The sequence below is a fragment of the Excalfactoria chinensis genome, chromosome Z, assembly GCF_039878825.1.
Source record: "Excalfactoria chinensis isolate bCotChi1 chromosome Z, bCotChi1.hap2, whole genome shotgun sequence".
In the NCBI taxonomy this organism is placed as follows: domain Eukaryota; kingdom Metazoa; phylum Chordata; class Aves; order Galliformes; family Phasianidae; genus Excalfactoria; species Excalfactoria chinensis.
The window spans coordinates 8,053,049-8,076,474 of record NC_092857.1 but is presented as its reverse complement, the minus strand read 5'-3'; the positions used below and the strand labels follow the sequence as shown (position 1 = coordinate 8,076,474).

Below are 23,426 nucleotides of genomic sequence, written 5' to 3'. Positions count from 1 at the left end.
CAACCCTGTGTCCTCTCTCTTGCTCCAGCATCTTGTTGGCCAGTCTGCATATCACTGACCATGCTCAGGGATGCAGGTGGCTCTGCTCCCATCTGCAGTTTCACGGCCCCTTCCTGAGATGAAACAGCCACCTGCACTGGAGAGGGTTTTTCTACACCACCTCCCCAAAGCACATCCTTACTCCTGATCTCCTCACACCTGTTTCCTCCGGTGCTGCTTGGTCTTTGCAGAGCTTTCCTTGCCAGTAGAAACCTTCCCTGCCAGAGGAAGGAATTTCACGCTCAAGGAGGCAGTTCTTCCACAAGTGATTTAAAACTAAATACATCTTTGTAAGGAAACAGGCATAATTAAGTGTCATTGATGTAGCCAAAGATATGGACCGTTCCAAGTTAATTTTGTCCATTAATGAAGAATTGCAGCAAGCAGAGTCCGCATTTGTTTGCTCTACTTTGGTAAATCCCTGGAGTCAGCAGCTTTGCTTTCTTGACAAGAAAAAATAATTAGCAAGAAACTTTAATTAAGAGATAACAGATGGGTGCTAAAGGACTTGTACTCAATCACTTCCCGATAGCCTGGAAGCAGATCTCTGGAAGCAGGTTTGCTTTAAGGGCACTAGAGATGAGGCGTTTTCCTCTTGTTCCACCATGGTCAGCTCCTGGCCAGCTCCAGTCTGACCAGGCTCTGAGCACCCTGATCTCACTGTGGATGTCCCTGTTCATCGCAGGCAATTTGGATGAGATGGCCTTTAAAGGTCCTTTCTAACTCAAGCAACCCTATCATTCCACAACTCTTTTCTAAGACCTCTTCTGCCCAAGCTCTGGGATTGCAAGCATTCTTTTTGCCAGGAGAAGCTGAGCGATGCCTCTTCTTCCATCCTAAGGCAAAAGGAAAGCTGGGCTGGTCCTTGCAGGTTCAGGTTCCTTGCCCCAGCATGCAGGGTGACAGAAAGGAAAGGCTCAGAGGGCCAGAGGGGGACAAATGGCAACAGGGACAACAAGTGCATGGTAGAGAAATTCCACCAGGAGCACTAAAGCCGTGTGTGCCTGAGCTCTCGCCCTCCACGGCCAGGTGACAGGAGTTAGCACTGTGGATGAATTACAGGCTTGTTTTCTGCTTCTGCTTTTTCCTGCCAACAGGACAAATAACTTAGGCCACAAAAGAGTGCTTAGATCAGGCTTTTCAACACCGTTTAAGAGGAAATCAATAGGATTCAGAATTAGGTGCCCAAATCACAGCCGTAAACAGAAGAAAAGCCCATTGTGGTTCAGCAACAGCATGAGGACGCCTGTATTTACCACACAGGGGGAAGAGGAAGAGGCAGATAGAGATGTTAGGCACCCAGGAGCTGCCTACAGAGCCTCCCCATTGCTCCTAGCTGGTGTCCATTTACCCCCCCCCCCCCCTTAGCAGCAGTCTCCCTTGGAGCACAAACACTGGGGCAGCCCCACTCCCACCCTGTCCTGCTGTGGGCTGTACTTTGCACCAGGCACTATGTGAGAGTTTTGTTTTTTTATTGGCACAGAATTATGGAAGTCAGAGGCGTAAAAGACCTGTTGGGTCCTACTCAGTCCATCCTCCTTCTGCCAAGACAGTATTGGTCCCTGCAGCATATTTACTATTTCTCCAGTCTAATTTTACATACTGTACAATCTGCGTAGTGCCAAGTTACGATCCCTGTGTGAGAAGCAGAGCTCTCAATTTCCAGGCTCTTGGGTGTGTAAAATCACAACCGCGATGCTAAATTAACTTTTTTTTTTTTTTTTTTTTTTTTTTTTTCATTTAAACATTTAATAGCTCTAAAATTCAACCTCTCAGTCTATCTCTGTCTGCCTGTTGGCTTGGCTTTTGCCTGCTGTAGGCCAGTGGCTCATTGCTGCCTGATGCAATGCTCACACCCCTGGGCAGATCAGCAGCAGCTGGGCTTGAAGCTGGAGATGCTGCAACTTAACTTGTGAACTTCTGCATCCTGAGCTGGAAAAACTCTGCAGCCTCAACCACAGGTATGGAAGGCTCGGCCTCTCAGGGACGAGGCACAAGGCCAGGAGTGTGATGAGTGATGGCATCGGTACACATCAGAAGGGCAACTGATGTCATCTACCTGGACTTTTGCAAGGCATTTGACATGGTCCCACAGCACATTCTTATCTCTGAATTGGAAAGAGATGGATTTGAAGGGTGGACTACTCGGTGGGTAAGGAATTGATTGGATGGTTGCAGCCAGAGGGTTGTAGTCAACAGTTTTATGTCCTGGTGGAGTCACCTCACTGGAGGACTGACATTTTACACAGATTAACAGTGATAGGACAAGGGGGAATGGCTTTAAACTAAAAGAGGGAAGATTTAGGTTAGATGTTCAGAAGAAATTCCTCACTCAGAGAGCAGTGAGGCACCAGCACTGCTGCCCAGAGAGCTGTGGTGCCCCATCCCTGAAGTGCTCAAGGCCAGGTTGGATGGGGCCCTGGGCACCCTGAGCTGGTGGGGGCAGCCAACCCATGGCTGGGGGCTAAAGCTTGATGATCTCTAAGGTCCCTTCCAGCTTAAGCTACTGTACGAATCTAGACTCTTACTCAAAAATATGATGTCTTGTGCTTGGGAATGCCCAGGAGAAGTGTTAACACTTCTGCCTGCACCCATAAACACCCAGAGGTGAGACTCCAGGACTTGCTTCTGACCAACAGAGGGATTTCTTCCGTCTGCATCAGCCCCGAGATTTTGCCTTGTGCTCTTGAACAATGGGACAGCAGAGGAACTGACATCTTCACCATCCCTGGAGGTGTTCAAGAAACGTGGAGATGTGGCTCTGACAGACATGGTTAGTGGGCACAGTGAGGGTGGGCTGATGGTTGGACTAGATCACCAACTTTTTCAACCTTAAAGATCCCATGATTCTATGCTGCCAGTGCAGGATGCACACGTGGAATTACATATGCTGATACAATGGGAAGCATTTTCCCAAATCTTTTCTTAATTTTTTTTTTCTTACTCAGTTGTCATCAGTCATTTCTCCGAGCAACACTTGTACTCCTGTAGCCAAGATAATTTCAAAGCAATATTAATAATAAAGCAACAATCTACTCTGCCCACGAGGGGCTGTATTAACAATTAAGCCAAGGTCTCAGGATCTGCTTGTGTAATAAGAAGATATTACATTTGCATTTCATGCCTTTCACTCCAAAGGGTGCTCAAGCAAAGCCAAGCCTGGAAGCAATGAGCAGTGCTGAGCCATGCACAACTGAGGAGCTGCATTCTGACAGCCACACGAAGCATCTTTTGGGTGCAGTCCTGCCAGCAGACTAGACCTATAGCATGCCAGGAAGAGCTGTGCTGCCATGAGAGAGATAAAGGGAGATGAATGCTTGAAGCACGGGACCACAAGCACCGGCTGCTTTGCAGCTAGCAGGTAGAGACTTTGCAGGCTGACTCATGCAGAGGTGCACACCTAAAATTTCAATCATCTTTAAACAAAAAAAAAAGGGGAAGGGGGATGGGGGAGAAAAAGCCAAAATGCTCCCTATTAGGCAGACAAGCATTTTAAATCAGACCCAGCAACTGACTGGTGGCAAAGACTTGCATCCATTGCACTGAGCCCAACCAGCAGAGCCACTATTTCTCTTTGATGCTGACTGCCTCTCCACTTCTGGAAGCACCTCCTCTCTGCACAGCCTTTCCTGCTCCACTGCTCACCACTATTCCTTCTCTGTACAGACATTACTACAGCCCTTCCGATGATCCCTCTGAAGGGAAGCACGGTGCCACTTTCAGTGTTCCTCCTGACCTCCAGTTAGTGATGCTGCAGAATCACAGAGCTCTCCACTTTCAGGGTTTTTTTTATTCCTTTTATTGTTGTTGTTGTTTCTGTTTATATATATATATATATATGTATATATGTGTGTGTGTGTGTGTGTGTTTTGGGTGTTGTTTTTTTTTTGTTAGCTACTTTCTGTTTTCCCCCCTCTGTGTTTGAAATGATGAGAAAGCATCAGTTCAGCTGCAGATATTTGCTCAGTGTGACTTCAACGAACTGCTCCTTTCAACATTTCAATACTTAGAAGCATCAAGTGTCAAGCAAAACAAATACCAAAATGCCAACATGATCACTGAGTGAAACAAAAGCACATACCCAGATCTCTGGAGAGCTCCCTGAAGTGGTGAAAGACTTTGGGGAAGCATTTTCTATGAGGGGATACACCAGCTCCAGGAGGAAGAGTGCAGCCCTTATCTGACGGCACTCCTGAATTACAGCCACCATTAGCGCAAGAGATACTTGAATTCTGGATTTTCTGCAAAACGTTTTGAATTCAGGTTCTGAAGCATTTAAAGGGCTCGAGAAAATATCCTTGGCTCCCAGTCAGCAAAGCACTTAGGCGAGCTCTTAACTTTCAGCATGTGTTTAAGTACCTTGCTGACTTGGGGCTTTTAACCCCAGCAAAAAAGAAAGCAAGCTGGGGAGAAAAGCCAAAGGAAAAGTTCGTGTGTGCATGTGGAAATCTCCAGACAAGCCGAAAAAATATGGGAATCTCTTCTGGAAAGTAGGAAAACAAATAATAATAATGACATGCTTTAAAATTAAACACTAGGGGAAGCTTTCTGAGAGGAAAAGGGCTCCTAGAACAAATGGAGCGTTTTGCCGTAGCCTAACGCTGACTTTGCATGCTTCTTCAGCACGCCGAAATTATTTATTGCTTAAAAAAATAGTTTGGAAGAGGGAGGGGGAAGCTAAACGTAATGGGGGAGAGAAAAATGTTGGCTGGAGCAGCGAAAAAACATCTCTGAAATGAGTCGGCTGTGGGAGGCTGCTGTCAGGAGAGGGGGAAAGGAGGGAAGAGGCAACGGGCAGTGATGGAAGAGCCTCAGGCAGGAGCTGTGTGCGTCCCTGCTGCATGGGCTCATGGGGAGGGAGGACCTGAGGAAGCCCAAAAGGAGAGAAAGGGCACAGGGAGGCAGCGACTCTGCCTTCAATCAATGCAAATCTATGCGTGCGCAGGCAGAAAGTGGCTTTTTCCCTACCTCATGCTGGAGGCCATGAATAGAAAACAATCTTTTCAACTCTGCCGGTCACCCCCCTTCTCTGCCGGTCACAGCAGCATTGGGCTCTACGCCTGTTTATTTTCTAAAGCAAAGCAAAAACAGGCCGGGAGCTGGGGCTGCCTGCAGCCCACACAGGGCGGTGGGGCTGGAGGGATGCTCTCAAAGCAATGACAGCACCTCTCAGCCCTGGGGATGCTGCAGGGAGGCTCAGGATAAGGCTGAGGTGCAGCTCTGGTGCAAAAGCATCAACTTCCAAAAATTTTCCACATTGAAAAAAAAAAAACACAAAACAAACAAAGAAAAAAAGGCACCAATGAACCACCAGAAAGCTCGGATTCCTTCAGAAGGAAACCAGAAGGGTTTGGTGCCTTTTAGCAGCCCGCTGTGTTGTAGAAAGGCTTTACAACCCTTCTGTGCAGGAGGAAGAGGTGTCAATTAAAACTGTTTTTGAAAAACAACAAAAAGACTCATTGCAGCTTGTCCCCTCTTTCCGATTCTGTTTTTCTCCCTTTTTTCCTCTGATGAAGAAATACAGTTTCATGAAACATGAGGATGCTGACAGGACTTCAATTTCCATCAGAAGAAAGTTCCCCGGAGGATTTCCCCAGCAGCTCAGGGGTGTGCAGCAGCAGGCAGAGCTCCGGAGAGGTGTGCTCTGCTCTTCCCCACTGCTCAGGATGCAGACCCATGGGACAGGCAGGCAGTGAGAGGTGCCTTAGTGAGCTGACAACTCAGAGACGAAACAGAGGCAGTGTCTTACAAATGAGAGCCCAAGTCCTGAAATGAGAAGAAGTGACTGGCCCAAGTGGGTTTTCCTTCTGTCCTTGTGGCACCTGGCACATCAGGCTGTCCAGCTCCAGCCGTGCAAGAGACAGAGGAACTCAATCCAAACCAATATCATGTACCTGCTGGGAGCTCCTTGCTCATCTACAACACCAAGTGTCACACAACACATTAACAGAATCAAAGAATCTTAGGGGTTGAAAAGGTCCTCTGGAGACCAAACCCAATGCCCTGATAAAGCAGGTTCTCTACAGAAAGGTGCAGAGGAGTGTCCAGGTGGGCACTGAGTACCCCCACAGAAGATGACAAGATGACCACAACCTCTCTGCACAGCCTGTTCCTGCGCTCTGTCACCTTGACAGTAAAGAAGCCATCCTTCCAGGGCTGCCAAGAATGTAATTGCAAAAGTAAGGAGAAATAAATGCAGCAATGTAAGTTTGGAAGAACACTGACCAGCAGCATGAATATGGCTGCAGCGATTGTACTGCTACACTTTGCTGCTTCCCTGAGTCGCAGCTCCCTTCTCTGCTGCTGGATGTGAAGCGCGATCAATGCTAATTAATTAAGGGCCAGAACCCACCAACCATGGTCACAATGAGTTCAGTGCTGTTCCTTGAATATTCAGGGCTCGCTCTCCGGCAAAGTGAGGAGGCAAAGATCAAACTCCAGCAACATGGGCTGAGAACAGCAGAAATTCAGTCTGCAAGTTGGGAGGACAGACAGCAGGGTCACTTAGCACTCAGGGCTGAGAGCTGGAGGAGCTGCCCATGTGGGGCAGATCTGATGTGCCCCAGCACATGGTGGGAAGGGCAGTAAGTCTGCCTAGAGATGTCAGTGGTGTCAACCAGTGGCTGAGTATTTAGAAAAGGTTCTTCACCTTGCCAAGGTGAAGTGCATGGGAGGCACCTCCTCTGAAGACCTCCACTGAAAGCAAAAGGAGAAAGGCACGTCAGTCACCCTGTGCCCTTCATTATGATGGTAGAATTAATTTTCAGATCTAATGGGCACAGCAGGCAGGATGCAGTCACATCATGCATTGCTGTGTGCCTCCATCCCCTCCAAAGAGCAGCCACACTGATGAACTCAGCAGCCTCTCTCCACCTCTGAGCTGTGCCATTGCATTTTCCTGTTTTGTCCCAGTCCTTCCCAGTTCTCCCAGTGGCTGGCATGGGTTGTGGCAGTTCTCCAGATCTCAGTGCTGGCCAGGAGTAGAGACTTCCCATGGGAAATTGAGAGGCAGGAGCATACAGACAGATGTCAGCTTCGGGATTTGACACACTTGCTCCTACATGCCTTGGTTTCTCCCCAACACTGCACGCACTCAGATGAAGCAACCACAGCACAGGCACAGTACCAGCACGGCAGGGCCTGACTCGCTGGGGTTTGTGGCTTGGATGGAGCTGGAAGCTCTCTGTGACTCATCCCAAGCAGTCCAGTGTTCACAGCTCCAGCTGGAGGCTCCCCTGGGGTCTGTTCTGGTCTGTGCTTCCTGTGCTCCTGGGAACACAGATGGAGCACAGTGCTCATCCCAATGGGCATGGGAGTACCGGGATGACCACTGCAGCAGACCCCTGTGCACTGCCTGTGCATGTATGCTCCTGTCTTACTCCAAAGCAGAAGCATGCTGCAGCATAGCAAAGCACCCTTTCCCAGCCAGCAGAGCACACTTTGTTATAGTTCAACAAATTCAGCAGGGGCCAAACGAGCTATTCTGCATGCCACAGCTCTGCTTTAGCTCCTGCATCCCAGCCAGCCCCTGAGTGTGATGGTGCCGTCTCCCTCCTGTCTACAAAGCACAAACTCGTTGCTGGCAGAAGTGCTTCAGGCTCCCAGCCTTGCAGGTCAGTGTTTTTCAGCTTGGGTGCTGCAGACCTCTGCCTGCATTATAACAGCCAAAAAAAGATGACTAAGAAGAGCCTGGTTTATATCAGCTAATCGAGTTATACACTTGGGAAAGCACACCAAAAAAGTTTGGAAGAGCACATCATGGTGTGCTAAACCTGGGATGAAAGGCAGCACATGGCTCTGCTGACTGCTGGCACCCTATAGTAAGGCTCTACTCCATCCACAGGGATTTCTGCACCATAGGTGAATGCATCCTGCCTGGGGCTAAGGACAAATCCTGCACACCAATGTATGCAACAGTGCAAGGAAAAGGCTCCAGACTCTTCAGCTTCAATTAGCACCAGGTGGCACCTAAGCCTAAATAACAACCTTCTCCAGAAAATCCTACACCAAGAGACCAGTGATCTGTACATCGGTTAATACTGCAGCAACCCCTCCTGCCTCCATCACTGTCGATTGCTTTGCAGTCTCACTTCACTTCTCCACCTGATTGGTCTTGCTAGAGCACTCATTACAAGGTGACATGCATTGCTTTTCCTCTCAGTAACAAGCCTGACACAGACCCTGCTCAATCCTTCTTCTTTTCCTTTTAATATGCCACAATTATATTGGCTTCTCTGCATGGATCCACTCCATTTAGTACAGCCCAACACTGCTTATCCTGAGAGATGCTCTTTTCAGACACACGACAAGACTGCACATCTTGCAAGTCGCTCTTCTGCTCCTTCTGTACATGTTGTGTACAGGACCTGCTCTCCTGAGCCCATTTTGAGATTCCTTCACTCTGCTTCTACCCTAGTAAAACCCTCTTCTCAGAAAGCAGAGAGGAGGATACCTGGTCTCAGTTTCTCACTGCAACCGTGTTCTTGCTACACAGGGCTTTGTTTGGACACTGCTGCATCCTCCTTTGCTAGAGCCCTGCAAGTGATGCCCAATGCCACTGTGCTTTGCTCCTTCATTCCAACATGAGATGGGCTTTGTAGTACCAGGGTTGCCTGCAATCCAGGACTTCAGATGCTGGGAGCCCTTAAAAGGGGACAAACACTGAGTGTCCCAGTGCTGGTGGGAGCAGGCTGCACTGGCAGTGTGAGGTGCTGGCTTCTGGAGTGGCAGTATGCAACCAAGGTGAGACCTTACCCAGCTTCTGAAGGCTGGCTCAAGAAAAGCCTCCAACATGGTTTGTTTCCTCTCCAACTGTCACAGCTTTAAGAGATTCCCCACTTCTGGCAGCCTTCACCAACACAATAAGCATAAAGACAACAGGCATAACCCTTGGATGAGGACTGCTTCCTCCCTCACCAAAGGGAGATCAATGCTAGGACAAAGCTCATGGAAAGGGCAGTCACCAGCACAGCACACGTCATGTGTGGGCAGACCCTTGCTGTCCTGTGTGGCTGCTCAAGCTTTCATAGGGCCCTGGCAGCTTGGGGAACTCCTAGGGCTTCCTTTCTCAGATGGAAACTCCTCACTAAGAGCTCCACAGCTAACTGGGCTGTGAACCCCAGTTTTTGCTGTCAGTGCTTCCCATTATGTCTAATGAAGTCTAAGAGGCTACTGAGACACCATTTTCCTTGCCACTCCTTGAACTAGTGAATCCTGGCAGACTGTGATCCCCTTAACATCGTCTTCCTCTTATCGTTGTTGTGGATGATCTTTCCCTGTTCTGAGACTGCAGATTTACTTCTTCAAAACCTGCCAGACCCACACATTTTTTATTTATTTTTCTATATCTATAGCTTTGTGATCCACTTCATTACACCAGCTGATGTTCATATATTTGTTAATGCTACATATTTCGCTCTAAGATTTAAACTGCCCAGAGAGGTGGTGGATGCCCCATTCCTAGAGACACTCAAGGTCAGGCTGGAGATGCTCCTGATGGAGCCTTAGGTGTCCCTGCTCGTTGCAGGGGAGTTGGACCAGGTGACCTTTAAAGGTCCCTTCCAACACAAACAATTCTATGCTGTTCTTCCCATGTTCTCAGCCCAGGATCCTTGCTTTGCTCCAGAACCTCCGCTCTACTTTAAGAGCATCCCTCATTCTGTACCCAACAGCATTTTGCACAATGGGACACTTGCCTTGCACAGACCTGCAGCTATTTCTTAAGTGCACTCTTTGGGTAAGAGCAGCGAGCTCACAGCTCCTTGCCCAGCAGACAGGGAGTGCAGCCACAGTCCCATAGCACATCCCAGCTGGAGAAGCCACGCTGCTGTGTGCATGCAAAACTAACAGGCACCACATAGAATGGTTTCCCTGAATGTCTTGTGTCCCAGGTGGGAGGAGCGAGGCTTTTACTCCCAGCAGGGCTATCCCACAGCATGAGCCATGCTGCCGGGGTGGCCAGCTTGGGATCTGCAGGGCCACTGGGCAGGGCTGCAAGGCAGCAGGCAAGGAAACAGAGGCACTAAAAATAGGCTGTCTGCGGTAGGGGATGACCACATTTATTAGCAAGCCCGTGCCCTGGCTGACCACAAGGTCAGCCTCCGAGAGCCTGGCCATAATTCACTCCATGTCTGGGCAGGAAGTCTACTTCAGCTCAGAGGGACATCCAGTAATAGAAAGAGATGTTCCAGGAGTTGGGGATATTTCTGCTGTTTTCTCCTGCTTTGCAGACAGCGTATTCTTCAGGAGATGCAGTTTGTGCTGCACAAGTAGCCAAGTGTTCTGGGCCAGAGAGAGGGGAGGGAGAAAATGGGGGACAGCTGGAGAAGAGACGATACAGCATGTGGCTGTGCTTCCTTTTATCAGCCAGACTCACCTTCGCAGTAAGGCAAGAAAATCAAGGCAGTGAGGGGATCCCAAGCCCTTATGAGGTACTTACTGTTCTAATGGCATACAGTGATCTTTAACAGGCTGCAGCTAGGGTATCTGCCCAGATAGGAGTGAATCGTTGTCCTTGTTGCTTCCCTGAGGCTGTGGGCAGGCAGGGAAGATGGGGATGCAGAGGGGAAACTGTCACAGTGATGGATACCTAGGGATGGAGATTATGGATCTTCCTTGCAAAGGCATCCCTATGCTATGCCTCCTGCACCTTCACCCCTGGCAGTGGGAAAGAAGTCAGGAGCATCTCTTTATGTATGCCTTGGGACTAAGCTCTTTCAGGAACAGAAAATGTGAAAATCAACAGGAACCAAAGCTTGTTTAGTCAGAGTATGGGCTGAGAAAACACCGATAATGCCTTTCCAATGCCAGTATGTGTCCTCTTATTGATCCAGCACAATACCTTGGTTCCAGCTCTTTGAGCTCTCCATGAAGCCCATGTGAGCAGCATTTTGGCTTTGAGATGGCTTACAAAGAGTGAAGGATGCAGGGCAGGTAGAGGCTGTGCCAAGCCTTGCTCCCCAACCGGGAGTGCTCTGCAACCAGCTCATGCACTGAGCAAAGCTGGCATTTTAGTCAGCTGGATAATGACAGCATCCAGAATTATAACAGAGAAGATTAAAAACATCTGATTGTTAACGTGGAATTAATTGTAAATGGGGAGTCATCATTGCAGGAGGGCGTACCCAGCATGGTCCTGCAGAAATCTGCTCTTGGCCCACTGCTAATCACTCTCCTTATCAATTATCTTGCAGGCAGCATAAAGCTGGCACTGGAAAAGTTTACAAGGAACATGAAGGCTGATGTATAGAGCAGAAAGGACAAGTCCATTGTCCACGAGCCCATTTTCAGTTAGGGCTGTGTATGGATGCTGACAGTTCCTAAATGGCCTTGCAGGAGCCATCTAGAGATGAAACAACAGAACAAAACATGGCCTGAGACACACGGAGATGCCAGGAGGTGGGAAGGTACAATCACAACATTATAGAATGAACTGGGTTGGAGCAAAACTTAAAGATAACCTGAAAATAACTTGAAGATCTTCAACCCATGGGCAGAGCTGCCATGCAAGGCAACAAGAAGGCTGAGCTCTCTCAGAGGAAAGCCTGCACCATGGCAGTCTCCAGCTCACACATGTGTGTTGTCCTTCTGACCTTGTCTTCCCCACAGCAAACAGCGAGCAGCTGCGTACGGGCGTTTACAGAAATTCCAAAACACTCCATTGCACACACATCTCACCCTGGAGAAAGGATGGGAAACCAAACAAACAACACATGACAGATGTTTGTCATGTCACTTAATGCATGACTGCACGGCACTCTGATAGCTGATAAGAGCAGAGAATAGATGGAAGTTTGGAGAGACCGCTCCTGCATTGCCGCTTTAGATCCACTGAATGCATTTCAGAAAGGATGGCTACAGACACTCAGTATCAGCGAAGACTGTTAGGAGCAACAGAGAAAAAGCAAGAACTGCGCTTGAGTAAGAGGATGCTGAGGAGAAGCCCAGCCATTGGCCTGGCTGGGGTCTGTAGGTACTTATCTGGTGGTAACGTCTGTACCCTGAAATCTAGCAGAGAAAAGCACAAGGGGGTCCAAAGACTGGATGCTGAGGCTTCCCTTCTATCCGGAGTCTTTGAAAGAGCAAAGAGGTGAGAAAAACTCTAAAGCAATCCCTAACTTCTGGAGAACTGTCTTGTACTGGGTTTCTTGCACCTTGTGCAGCAGCATGTGTCACTAACGCAGCCACTTGCTTTCTTAGAAGAGTTTTACAGATCAGTTATTTATAATATGAATGGTACGGAGCAGAGCTGTCAGTCACTACGACCAGCCTGGAGCAGGGCTTCAGCACCCATGAAGCGTGTTCTGGGTTGACATGAACACCAGCTGCTGCAGGGAAAAGCAAGAGAAAAGCTCAGCACCATCTGCCCCTTGGCAGAGCAGAGTCCAAGAATAAGGTAGGCAGGAGGGATGCATCCCCATTCTGCTGGATGCCAGCCTCCAGAAATGGTGCACAGTCATCCCAGGAATCACACAGGTAACTATATTTCTGCTTTTTCTTTCAACAGTGAATAATGGGACAAAATCAGGCAGAAAGAATGGCCGGATGCCTGAGGCTTTGCAAACTCTGTTTCTGAAGTGATCAGAGGAAGCAAAGCTGTTTGTCCTGGGGGGCACAGAGGGATCCTAATATAGTCCAACCTGCTGAGCAGGTAAGTAATATCAGATGCAAGAGAAACAGCAAGAGATGGAAGAGGGAAGAGGATCACAGCCCCAGCTCTGAAAATTCAGTGATGTGCAGGAATAGGAATACTCCAGCTGTGAACAGGGAGAAAAAAAGGGATTTAAAAATCATCCCAAACTTTTCTCTCCTGTCCCAGCACCACTGAAATACTGAAATTCCAAATTATATTGCTGCAGAAAAATACACCTCCCTCTGTTCCCAAACATGCACAAATTGGGTCTCTGGTGGTCCCATATCTCCCTAAAACCTGCCATGTAAGTGCATTCTGCATTGTAAAGTGGCACTGGAAGCCCAGAGGCATTGTCAGCATGCTATGCTGAATGCATCTCTCATCCAGGAGCCATGAGACTCCCACTCCAGTAGTACACTAAAAAAGCACGTCCTCCTGGATGCCTCCATGGGCGCAGTCCTCCCTGGGTGTAGGACATGGGTAGCATCATGTCTGGCAGCATAAGTGCAGAGATTGCCACAAAAGGAACCCCCTGAGCCCCACTGGAAGCCCAGTAAGGACTGGGTTGTCCACAATGGGGACTGACTTTCATCCCAGCACTTCAACTGATGTCATTTAATCACTATCAGAAACCATATGCATGTCTACAAACCAATCATGCACCTGCATGAAAATACAACACCACCCTCACAGAGAAACAAAGGCAAAACTTAAAGAAGCAAAGCAACTGGTTTAACCTTGCCAGGCTGATGCTCCAGGGACCTACATGGGCCGAGTGATGCAGGAACAGAATTGGTCACATCCTTGTCAGCCAACATAAACATCACATGAAGTAAAGGGGAGAAAAGAAGGTACCCACAGTCAACCTGCTCTCAGAGAAGCCGATTTGCATGGCTTTGCTGTGCATTTCAAAGGCTGTTTATCAGCTCAGGCTTTGTCTTAGCTGCAATGTGGGCAGCATCTCTAACGAGGCGCGTGCGGATGGGAGCTCCTGGGAGGCTTTGCAGCAGAACCGATTGCAAACGATTAGTGCTGGGGCTGAAGGGAGCAGGAGAGGAGGGAAACTGATGAAACAAAATCTCTTGTCTTTTCCTCGGTTGAGGAAGGATGGGGGCTAATTGCCTGTTACTGGTGAGAAACAGAGGAGATAGTGGTTTCTCCGCTCATCAATAAATTAACCCCAGCTTGCGGCGCCTGAAATGCATTCATTTCCAGAGACGTTCATCTCTTTCTCTCCTCTCCCATGTGAAAACATAATTATTGTTTAAACATGAGTTAATTCAGCAAGGTGAGGATCAATAAAACAGAATTACTCCTCTTTTAAAAGAAGAGAAATCTCAATCTGGAACAGCCACAGATATAACTCTGGCAAGGCTGACTGATGGGGACAGGGCTCTCTCTGGTCATGGCAACTAAGACCTAAGAGCTGCCTCTTGCATGGATTGCTGCAGCACCACTAATGCTGGTGCAGCATACTGTGCACAGCACAGCAACCCAACATGATGGGATCCACAGTGCAGCGAGACCACTTTGGTAGCAATGGGATGCACAGTGAGCATACCATGCAACCTCTATTCACCCATTCAGCCCCACTGGATGCTCCATCCTTTTGTCTCCTGCTTGACACTTCCCTTCAGCAATCTGCTGTGGATACAAAGCAAAGGTAACTGGGCAGCCTGCAAGGATCACATACTCAGGCATGGTGATTATTAACCCATGCTCAGGTAAAGCAAGCATAGGTGGGCATCACTAGAAGCAAACTGTTCTCCAGAGCAAGACTGTCCTAGGGAGGGATGGAGGAAGGGCAGCTGATACAGGTCCCCTCAGGTATGACCACCTCCATCCCCAAAACCCTAGGGCTTGGAGAGTTGCACTGCAAACAAATGTGCCCTTTACTCCTCCAGCTCCAAGGAGGAGCATAGATGAGCATCAGAGGAGTTAACACATGAGCACCTCACCACTGTTGTACCCAATGCTGCTTTTATAAATTCATGTGGCACTTTGCAGGACGCTCCAGTAATCACCAGAGTGCACGTGAGAGCCAGAAGCGGGTGGCCAGCCCCACTGTGCTGCGCTCCTGCTTGCTTAACAGCTTGTCACATCCTCCTCGCTCACGTATTCAGCGCTAATGCATCTCTTAAAAGTGCTTCATGAGCTATTAAAGTTGAGCGTGCCTCAAGAGCATGATAAATGGACTCTACACCTGCACCTTCCCCCACTCCATCCAGTCACTGCCATCAGTGGGATTCATTCTTCCTCCAGCCCCACTTCCCAGCCCAAATGGCAACTGCAGCAGGGGATGAGGGCAGGAGATGAGGCTGCAGCTATGGGCAAGGGGTGAACTCTAGGCAGGTAAAACAAGAAAACCCACATGCCACCAAACCCCAGCTGCAGGGCCGCACAAAGCCACCAATCTGGATTTAGAGCAGGTACTCCGGCAGGGTTCCTCAGCCCCACCAAGTTCATGAATGCACATGTATTCTTATCAGAGCCAACCCACAAAATTCCACTCCACAACCCACTGAAAGCAACTGCTGACTGTCAGGAAAACCATGAAGCTATGGGGGCACCCCATTCCATCCACTTTTGCAGGGCTACCACGGGTGACACCATAGAGGAACCCAGACAGTTGCCCAAAAACACCCCGCTCAGGTCTGGACCCAGGGTGGCACAGGGTCCTCCAGCTCGCAGTACCATCAGTGACTCTAAAATATCATATCTCCGAAGCCCCAGATCCTCTGCTCACCTAGAGAAACATGAGCTAATGGTGGGTGCAGATGTGACGTGAGGCCAAACTCACACCAAGGAGATGACAGTACAATGGGGCAGCAGTGATAGCCATGGGATTGGGTGTCAGGCATTGGGGCTGTCAGACTCTGCTTTTTCCCACCCTTCCTTCCCTTCATGGTGCAGAAAAAGAGGAGTTAAAGGGATGGGAAAGGCGGCAGGGGCATCCTGGAACAAGCAGGGGGCTGGGCAGGGGGAATTGCTCCAAGGGAGACCAGAAGGCACTGGTGGGACACAGGATGTCCAAACCCCCAGCATGGGCAGGAGGGGATGCTCACACCAAGCAGAGGAGAAAACAATGACATCCAGAAATAAAACATCAGGCAAATGCAGAAAGCACACCCAGCTTGTGTTAGGAGAGAGGCCAGAGGAGCAGCACCTGCATTTGTTGGGATCCCCCTGGAGCTGGGACGAGACTCACCCTGCTGGCTGTGCCTCTGAGCGTACACCACCACCACTGCAGCGAGCACCACGCAGCAGGCTGACGGGACAGGATTGGCCATCTGTGGAAGCAAGCACAGGCAGGAGCGGTCAGGGTTTGCCATAGGAGAGACTGCAAGCAGCGCACCCAGAGCTAGACCCTGCAGGGCAGGAGCAAGGGGATACCACGCAGCAAGATTTTAGCTCAGCAGCGGGAGAACTTATAGCAAAAGGAGGCGTTTTGTCAGCACTTGCTTGATGGTTCCACGGCCTGTGGCACTTTCCAACAGAGCTGCCAGCAGACCCAGGTGCCTGCAGGCTATGATACACCTTGCGTAACTGCTCTCTTTTTCTCCTCTGCTTTTCAACTTCTCCCCAAGAAGTCAAGCCCTGGGGCTGGGCTCCCTTCAGCACTACAGGGAGGCATGTGTAACCCAATCAAGATAAGTAACCAGGAGTTATCTTTCCTCTGTAAGAGATAGACCCCACCCCCTCATAGCAGTCCTCCATGCTTAGGATGTGCAAGATGCAGATGCCATCCCTGCTGCAGCATTTCTGGGATGACAAGAAACAGCATGACCCTTCCTGGTCACACAGCAAGGGGGTCACTCAGGGGACTGGGTTAGGAGGGAGCTGCTGGGGATACAGCAGTGATGCCAGCCTGTCTGCTAGGAGGTGAACAGCACTGTGTGAAAAGCAAATTACACCTTCACAACCATTTAAACCTCTCTAATCTAAAGCACCGTACTGGTAACGCGTGGAGGATTGCCTTTTAATCTAGAACATGAGTATAGGCTCGTTAGCCAGATGGCATCCATTTAGACCTAAATAAAGGGGAAGCTGCATTGGCCAGCAAAAAAAAAAAAAACAAACCCAAAACAAAACAACAGCAAAACATATTCCATTACCAACACAGTCCATGCAGGAGCCCAGATGGCTTCGAGTTTGCAGCAGGACATGAGATTTCGTGGGCTGGATAGGAAGGCAAATGTGGCTGGGCACACAGGTTTTGAAGGGCAGCGGGACCAGCCCAGCTCCAAATGTCTCTCCAGGGCAGTAATTAGGGTACTGAAAAAGGGGAGTGCAGAGAAGAGACGGGACATTGCTGCTGGATTGATGTCAATGGGCTTGCACCACAAGGGCTGGTGGTGAGAGCAGATCTCCACATAGCATGGCAACAGCCCCAGTCCTCCCAGGTCACCCTGTGCAAATTGCTCTCCCCGTGCCTCAGTTTCCCTGTCTGCAAAGTAGAGATAATGGCCTTTGAAAGCTCCAGTGGAGAAGCACTGAGTGCTAATTACTACACTGTTATCACTCACTGTGTTTCTGTCCTGCTCCTCCTTCCCCCATGCCTGCTCCCCAGTCTGCATCCTGCACTCATCTTCATCACATGCTCTGTGACACTGCTGCCATTTGTGTCCCCATCGCAGTGGGGATGCAGCCCCCCAGGTGATCCCCCTGCTCACTGCAGCCTCCGTGCCGATGTTATCCCAAGCATAGCATTCCCCATCTCACATCTACTGCTCCTCCTGGGGATCACAACCTCCCACCCTCCCTGCTTCTCATCTTATCAAGTCATTAAAATAATTGCTTCTGCTTCTGCCTGCCTGCTTGGCAGCCTCCCCTGAGGCAAGACCCATACACAGATGGGTACTACGGGGAGGGGATTCTCAAAGGTGATGCTGCATGGCTTACAAAGGCAGAATAGAGAGTGGGGGAATGGCCAAGGTCCTCTGGAAGCCCACAGTGCCCAGTTCCAGCACAGAGATCCCACTGCTCAGTTTTTTCCCCTGCAAAACTCCATTTCATCTCATAGACAAGCCCTGCAGCCAGGCAGGAATCGGAGCTATTTCAGTGTGAAACATCTAAACAAAACCAACTTTTCCTCACTCAAATCACAATTTCCCATGCAGCATTTGCTTCATTTGCCCAAAGCCATTATTATGCTTTTTCCACATACATAACAAAACCTCCAGCATTTCTGCAGATGCTTCCAATGCAAATTTCCGCTGGCTGCATGTGCTCATCTAATGGTGTTTCTAACAGATGCCTGCACCCTGGCAGGCAGGTGCATGGGGCAGCAAGCAGCAGAGCACCAGCCGTGCTCAAACAGGAGGGACCCTGGGCTGTGTCCCTGCTCCTGCAGGAAACATATGAAAGGTGACAGTGGGGAACCACATTTATATCACAGCAAACCCAGTGGTGGGGAACTCAATCTTCTGCAGAAAAGCAGTTTGGACAATATTTGCTTTTGCCCCCGTGGTGAATCATTTCTTGGCAGCAGAGTGGAAAGTGGAGCTCTGATGGTCATTCTTAGAGGCTGTTTCAATGTAGACATGAGCATGGTCCCCTCCAGCAGTTCCCATTCTACACCAAATGTGTTACCAGCAGTGCTTCCCCTGGGTCAGACAGGCCCTGTATAAGCAAGATGCGGCCAGAACTAAGATGTGAAGACAGGACTAGAGGCTGTTCCTGAACTAGGGTGAGGGGCACAGTGATGGGATGTGAACTGGCGTGGTGTGAAGGGGTAGGACTGGCAGCAGAAGGATGGGGAGTGGGTATCTAGCCAGAAAACAAAATGCCAACCTCTGCTTCATACTCCCAGGGTGTTCCTCTGCATTGGCTGAGATCCTTTCCCACCTCCTGTTAATAGGATCCCTAAAGCCATGGAGACACTTGCTGGTTAATGAGGTAGCAACCAGCTATGGCCTGCTGAAAGCTGCTTGGCCAGCCTGCGAGCATCTGCCAGAAATGTGTAGAAAAAGCCTTGGTTTCCAAACCTCATGCTTGCACGACAGCCTTCTGTCAGTAAATTCCCCCCAGCTCTGCTGTTACAGGGCCCAGCTCTCAAGTGGTGATCCAGGAGAGAAAAAAACCAAAAACCTCAATTAACTCATTTCCTCCCTCTGTGTCTCCATTGCAGCTCTGCCAAGAGCCGTCCATGGGCTCTGCAGTGCCGGCACTCCAGGCACTGTGGTGAGCCCACACTGTAGACACCAACTGCAGCTGCTGTGGTACACCTGCACTGATGGTAGGCATGAAGCTCTGCCTGCGCTGCAGGTGCCCATAACAACACTGCAGCACACCTGCACTACAGATGCTGACTGCTGACGTTACAGCACACCTGTCCTACAGATGCTGGCTGTAAATGCTATTGTGTGCCTGCACTGCAGGTGCTGACTATGGACACCTCAGAACACCTACATCCTGAGGAGATGTGACAACTTTCCCTGCTGCTGGGGCACGATGCTACACCTATGCTGCAGACACTGACTGCAAGCAGTACATAGAATCATATAGAATCACAGAATGGCCTGGGTCAAAAAGGACCACAATGATCATCCAGTTTCAACCCCCTGCTATGAGCAGTGTCAACAACCACCAGACCAGGCTGCCCAGAGCCACATCCAGCCTGGTCTTAAATGCCTCCAGGGATGGGGCATCCACAGCCTCCTTGGGCAACCTGTTCCAGTGTGCCACCACCCTCTGTGTGATAATCCTTCTCTTAATATCTAACCTAAACCTCCCCTGTCTCAGTTTAAAACCATTCCCCCTTGTCCTATCACTATCCATCCCAGTAAACAGGCATTCCCCCTCCTATTTAAATGCTCCCTTCAAGTATTGGAAGGCCACGATGAGTTCTCTCTGGAGCCTTCTCTTCTGTAAGCTAAACAAGCCCAGTTCCTTCAACTTTTCCTCACAGGAGAGGTGCTCCAGCTCTCTGATCATCTTAGTGGCCCTCCTCTGGACCCACTCCAAGAGCTCCATGTCCTTCCTGTGCTGGGGGCCACAGGTCAGAACTCAGTACTCCAGATGGGGCTTCACAAGAGCTGAGCAGAGGGGGACAATCACCTCCCTCTTCCTGCTGGCCACCCCTTTTTTAATGCAGCCCAAAACACAGTTGGCCTTCTGGGCTGCAAGTGCACACTGCTGGTTCACATCCAGCTTCTCGTCCACCAGGACACCCAGGTCCCTCTCCACAGTGCTGCTCTCAAGGAGATCTACTCCCAGTTTGTATAATATACCTGGGGTTGCCCTGACCCAAGTGCAGCACCCTGCACTTGGCCTTACTGAACCTCATCAGGATAACATGTGCTCTGGAGATGCAGCAGACAGCTCCAGGGCACCAGCTCAACAGGAAAAGGCTGACCACAGCCACCATTTGCTCAGCCAGCCCTCTGCTCACAGAGCCATCCCATGTGAGAGCTGCATGGGATAGAGAGAAATCCCCACCACTGGTCCCCACAGGGATTACACTTCTTGCGACAGCATAATGGGGGAAAACAGACAACAACACCTTTGTTGCTCAACATACAACACGAGAGGCTCATTTGCAGCCCTAAAGCTCTGTTGCTTCACAGTGCTCCATCAGCACTAGACCTCATTTTTTAGCTCAAGGGAAGACAGGCTGTAGCATCTCTTAATATGTGCTTCATAAAGCCTTATCGGCGGGGTCAGCCCTGTCACTTGAAAGGGCTCCTTAGATCTAATTTGACTTCCCACTGTCAAAATGGTGATTAGCACAATGTTCGCCCAGACCAAGCACTGCTGGACCAGTTGAAATAACTGACTCCTTGCTCTTAAGGATTCCATCTCTTTCCTGCCTGGAAGAAGGAGAGATGGATGGAAAATGAAAGGAAGACCTTCAGAAAAACTCCCATCTGTTTTGGTTGAAGACATGCACATCAAGGCAGCCACACACTTAGAACCATTAAGGTTGGAAGAGACTACTAAGACCATTTAGCCCAGCTGCTTGAAGGGCTCTAGGCTCTACCACACAAATGCTCAAGCGTGGAGCCGTGACATTCCCATGGTCTCAGTGAGAATGGCACCCACCAGAGCTTCTCAGTGTGCACACAGAGATGGAAGAGCAGCTTTCCAGGAGGCACTGCAGGGAGTTGAGAACATCCAGGGATGTGTGAGCATCGCAGGAAACATCACAGGCTGGTAGGGGAACTGCCTGCTTGGACTCCGGGACAGGTAATTTCTGGCTTGTATGGATCACAGACATGTGATGGGCAGGGAGCTGTGGACTGGAGATCCCCAGGACAACCAATCTCAGTCCTGTGTCTGCAGGGCTGGGAGGATCTCTGCTCCAGGAACAGGATGGGAAAGGAAGGATACCCTTCCTTTCAAGCCAGCCCTCTGCAAAATGATGAAGTTGAGTCTCACCACATCAGGACTCTGCAGATAACACCTTGTCCCTAAGAAATGGACAATAGGTGCTACAACCTGCCCTCCTCCAAGGACAGGAAGGGGACCATCCTTGCAGCGTGGCTCTCACCCAAGCACATTACTGGGATCATCTCCAGCAGCCCTGTTTATGAACAGCCCTTGGCTCCACAGCCATCGTTCCAGTCTAACGCATGGGCAGCTGCCTGCCTCCTTCTGTCCCCTCTTCCTGCCACACAGAGGGATGTTTCCTGCAGCTTGTACCTGTCCTCGCCGCTGCCACCAAATGAACCAGCCTATCTGCAAGCGGAGGGCAGCGGTCCAAGCCCAGCCATCTGTTCCAGCGGTGATAAAAGGCAACACAAAGCTTGGCATACTAATAAGCGATGCGTGTCTTCAAAATTGGTTCTGGGAGAAAGCACGGGAGGGCAGGAGGAGGCTGAATCCTTACAGGCATGGGTTGCAGAGAAACATCACCCCTGAGCCTGTTCTTCACCAACCCAGCGCACACAGGGCATGAAGCAATGGTGAGCATGTATACATGAGCCCTAATCCTTCCCCCTCCAAACTGGCACCCTAAGATGGAGGAAACAAGAACAAATGGCATTTTTCTTAGTCACTGTTGTGTGTTCCCCCCTTTTTCATCAACTTTCCCCCACACTGAGCACTTCCTGGCTCCCTGCAGAGATGTGCTGCAGGAGTCAATCAACAGTTGGCTTCTATGAAAGAAGTGCCATGGCTTTTCGAGAGCCTGTTTTGGGCCTTGGGTGGTACTTTTCCAAAGGTTCTTCCTCTTCACATCCACGGGAGATGCACTGATGGGTGACAGGAGATGCACTGATGGGTGACAGGAGATGCTCAAGGATCCCATGTTTCCCAGTGCCCCTCCCAGGAAGGTGAAGAGATCACCACGAGTGCCGTGTTTGGTGGAAGGTCCTGCTCCTTTCACTTCTCCAGGAAAACAATCCTAATGCTGCAATGAATTTTAGCGCATGAACTTTCAGTATTCAGGCATGAAAACAAAAAAATAATGATGATAGGAAAAAAAACAAAACAAACAAACAAACAAACAAAAACAGACCCTAAAACATGTCTCTAAGCAAAAAGCTCCAGAACTTTTAGGGAGTCCCTGCTGCTGCAGTCTGGGTTCAGTCTGTGATATCCAGTCAAGCACTTGCAGCATTTCTTTTGCTGTTCATAGGGTAACATCACCCTTCAATTTCTCCCATGATTTTGCTCAAAACCCAGCTTTTTGCCCTGAGGACAGTCTGTGGCCAAGCTGCTTTATGAACTCACAAACATGCCTTAAAAAGCTCCAGGGCAGAGAAAGACATCACAGCATTAAAGTCCAACACCATGTCACAGTCATATGCTGTCCTAAGCGAAACAGAGAGGAAAAGGAAAAACACAATTAGGGAAGGAGGGGGAAGCCCAGAATGACATGGTAACATTTTGCATCAGAAATCCTGTTTGGTGGAACAGCAGAGTTCCAAACAGTTCCAACTGCTGTTGCTTTTGCTTTCTTCTTTGTGCAAGAGGATTGGGCTGTTCTATGTGGGATGCTGGGGCTTGGGATGCTGGGGGCCAGTACTCCCCATACATCCTTGGTACTTTGGGGATATCTGTCTACTCGCTGCTCTTTCTTCATCCCAATGGCCCCACACTGCCCCCATATGCAACAGCAGCCCACAGTGTTTGGACTAGGCAAGCAAAGCAGTGAGTGAGGAGGAATCCGAGGCAAGGGGCTGCCCTGTGATTCCTCAAGGCAGCACTGTGGGGATGCTCACTGTCACCTTTGGTGAGAGACAGCAATATCAGGGGCTGCCAGCAGCCCTCTGACAGCTGCAGGAATGTGAAGGACGGTGAAAAGAACAGAGTGACATGCTTGCCCCAAGAACAGCCTCCCTGGGGAGCAGCAGGAGGAACCAAACCCTTTCCTTTGTACCCCCAAGCATCCTTCTTTGCCTGCTATGTTGGCAGCATTTCCAGCAAGATCTGGGCCTCCACCAGCAATGCCAAACAGGGGCCAAAGGCTGATGCAGCTCACCTGGCCTCCAATGAGTTTTCGAGGGGCTTCCCTACCCTGCAGCCTCCCAGACCACCTTCAAGTCCTCCCCAGGGTCCCCTGCCCGAGGTCCTGATGCACCACACCAGCGGGAGCAAGCAGAGAATGAGGAGGAAGAAGCAGGGCTGTCCTGAAGCAGCTGTGCTGAAATAAAAGGCACGAAAGCCTCTCACCCAGAACTACAGGAAAATTTAATTATCAAGGACAAAACACCATCTGTTTGTGTGGACTGTGACCTCATGCTGGCCCCTGGCTTTAACAGCTCTTAAATTAGCATGTTTGTTAGGGGGTATTAGCTGCTTGACATCAGGG

At 49.7% G+C, this 23,426-nt stretch overlaps 1 protein-coding gene across 4 annotated transcripts in view; it reads right to left on the bottom strand.

Moving 5' to 3' along the window:
- The window catches only part of CNTFR (ciliary neurotrophic factor receptor), a 172,290-nt gene that overhangs the window by 52,063 nt on the left and 96,801 nt on the right, over positions 1-23,426 (bottom strand). For all 4 annotated transcript variants that reach the window (XM_072360370.1, XM_072360371.1, XM_072360373.1 and 1 more), the window contains exon 3: positions 15,879-15,960. In XM_072360370.1, coding sequence (XP_072216471.1) covers positions 15,879-15,960 — 82 coding nt within the window. The remainder of the gene's footprint in view (positions 1-15,878; positions 15,961-23,426) is intronic.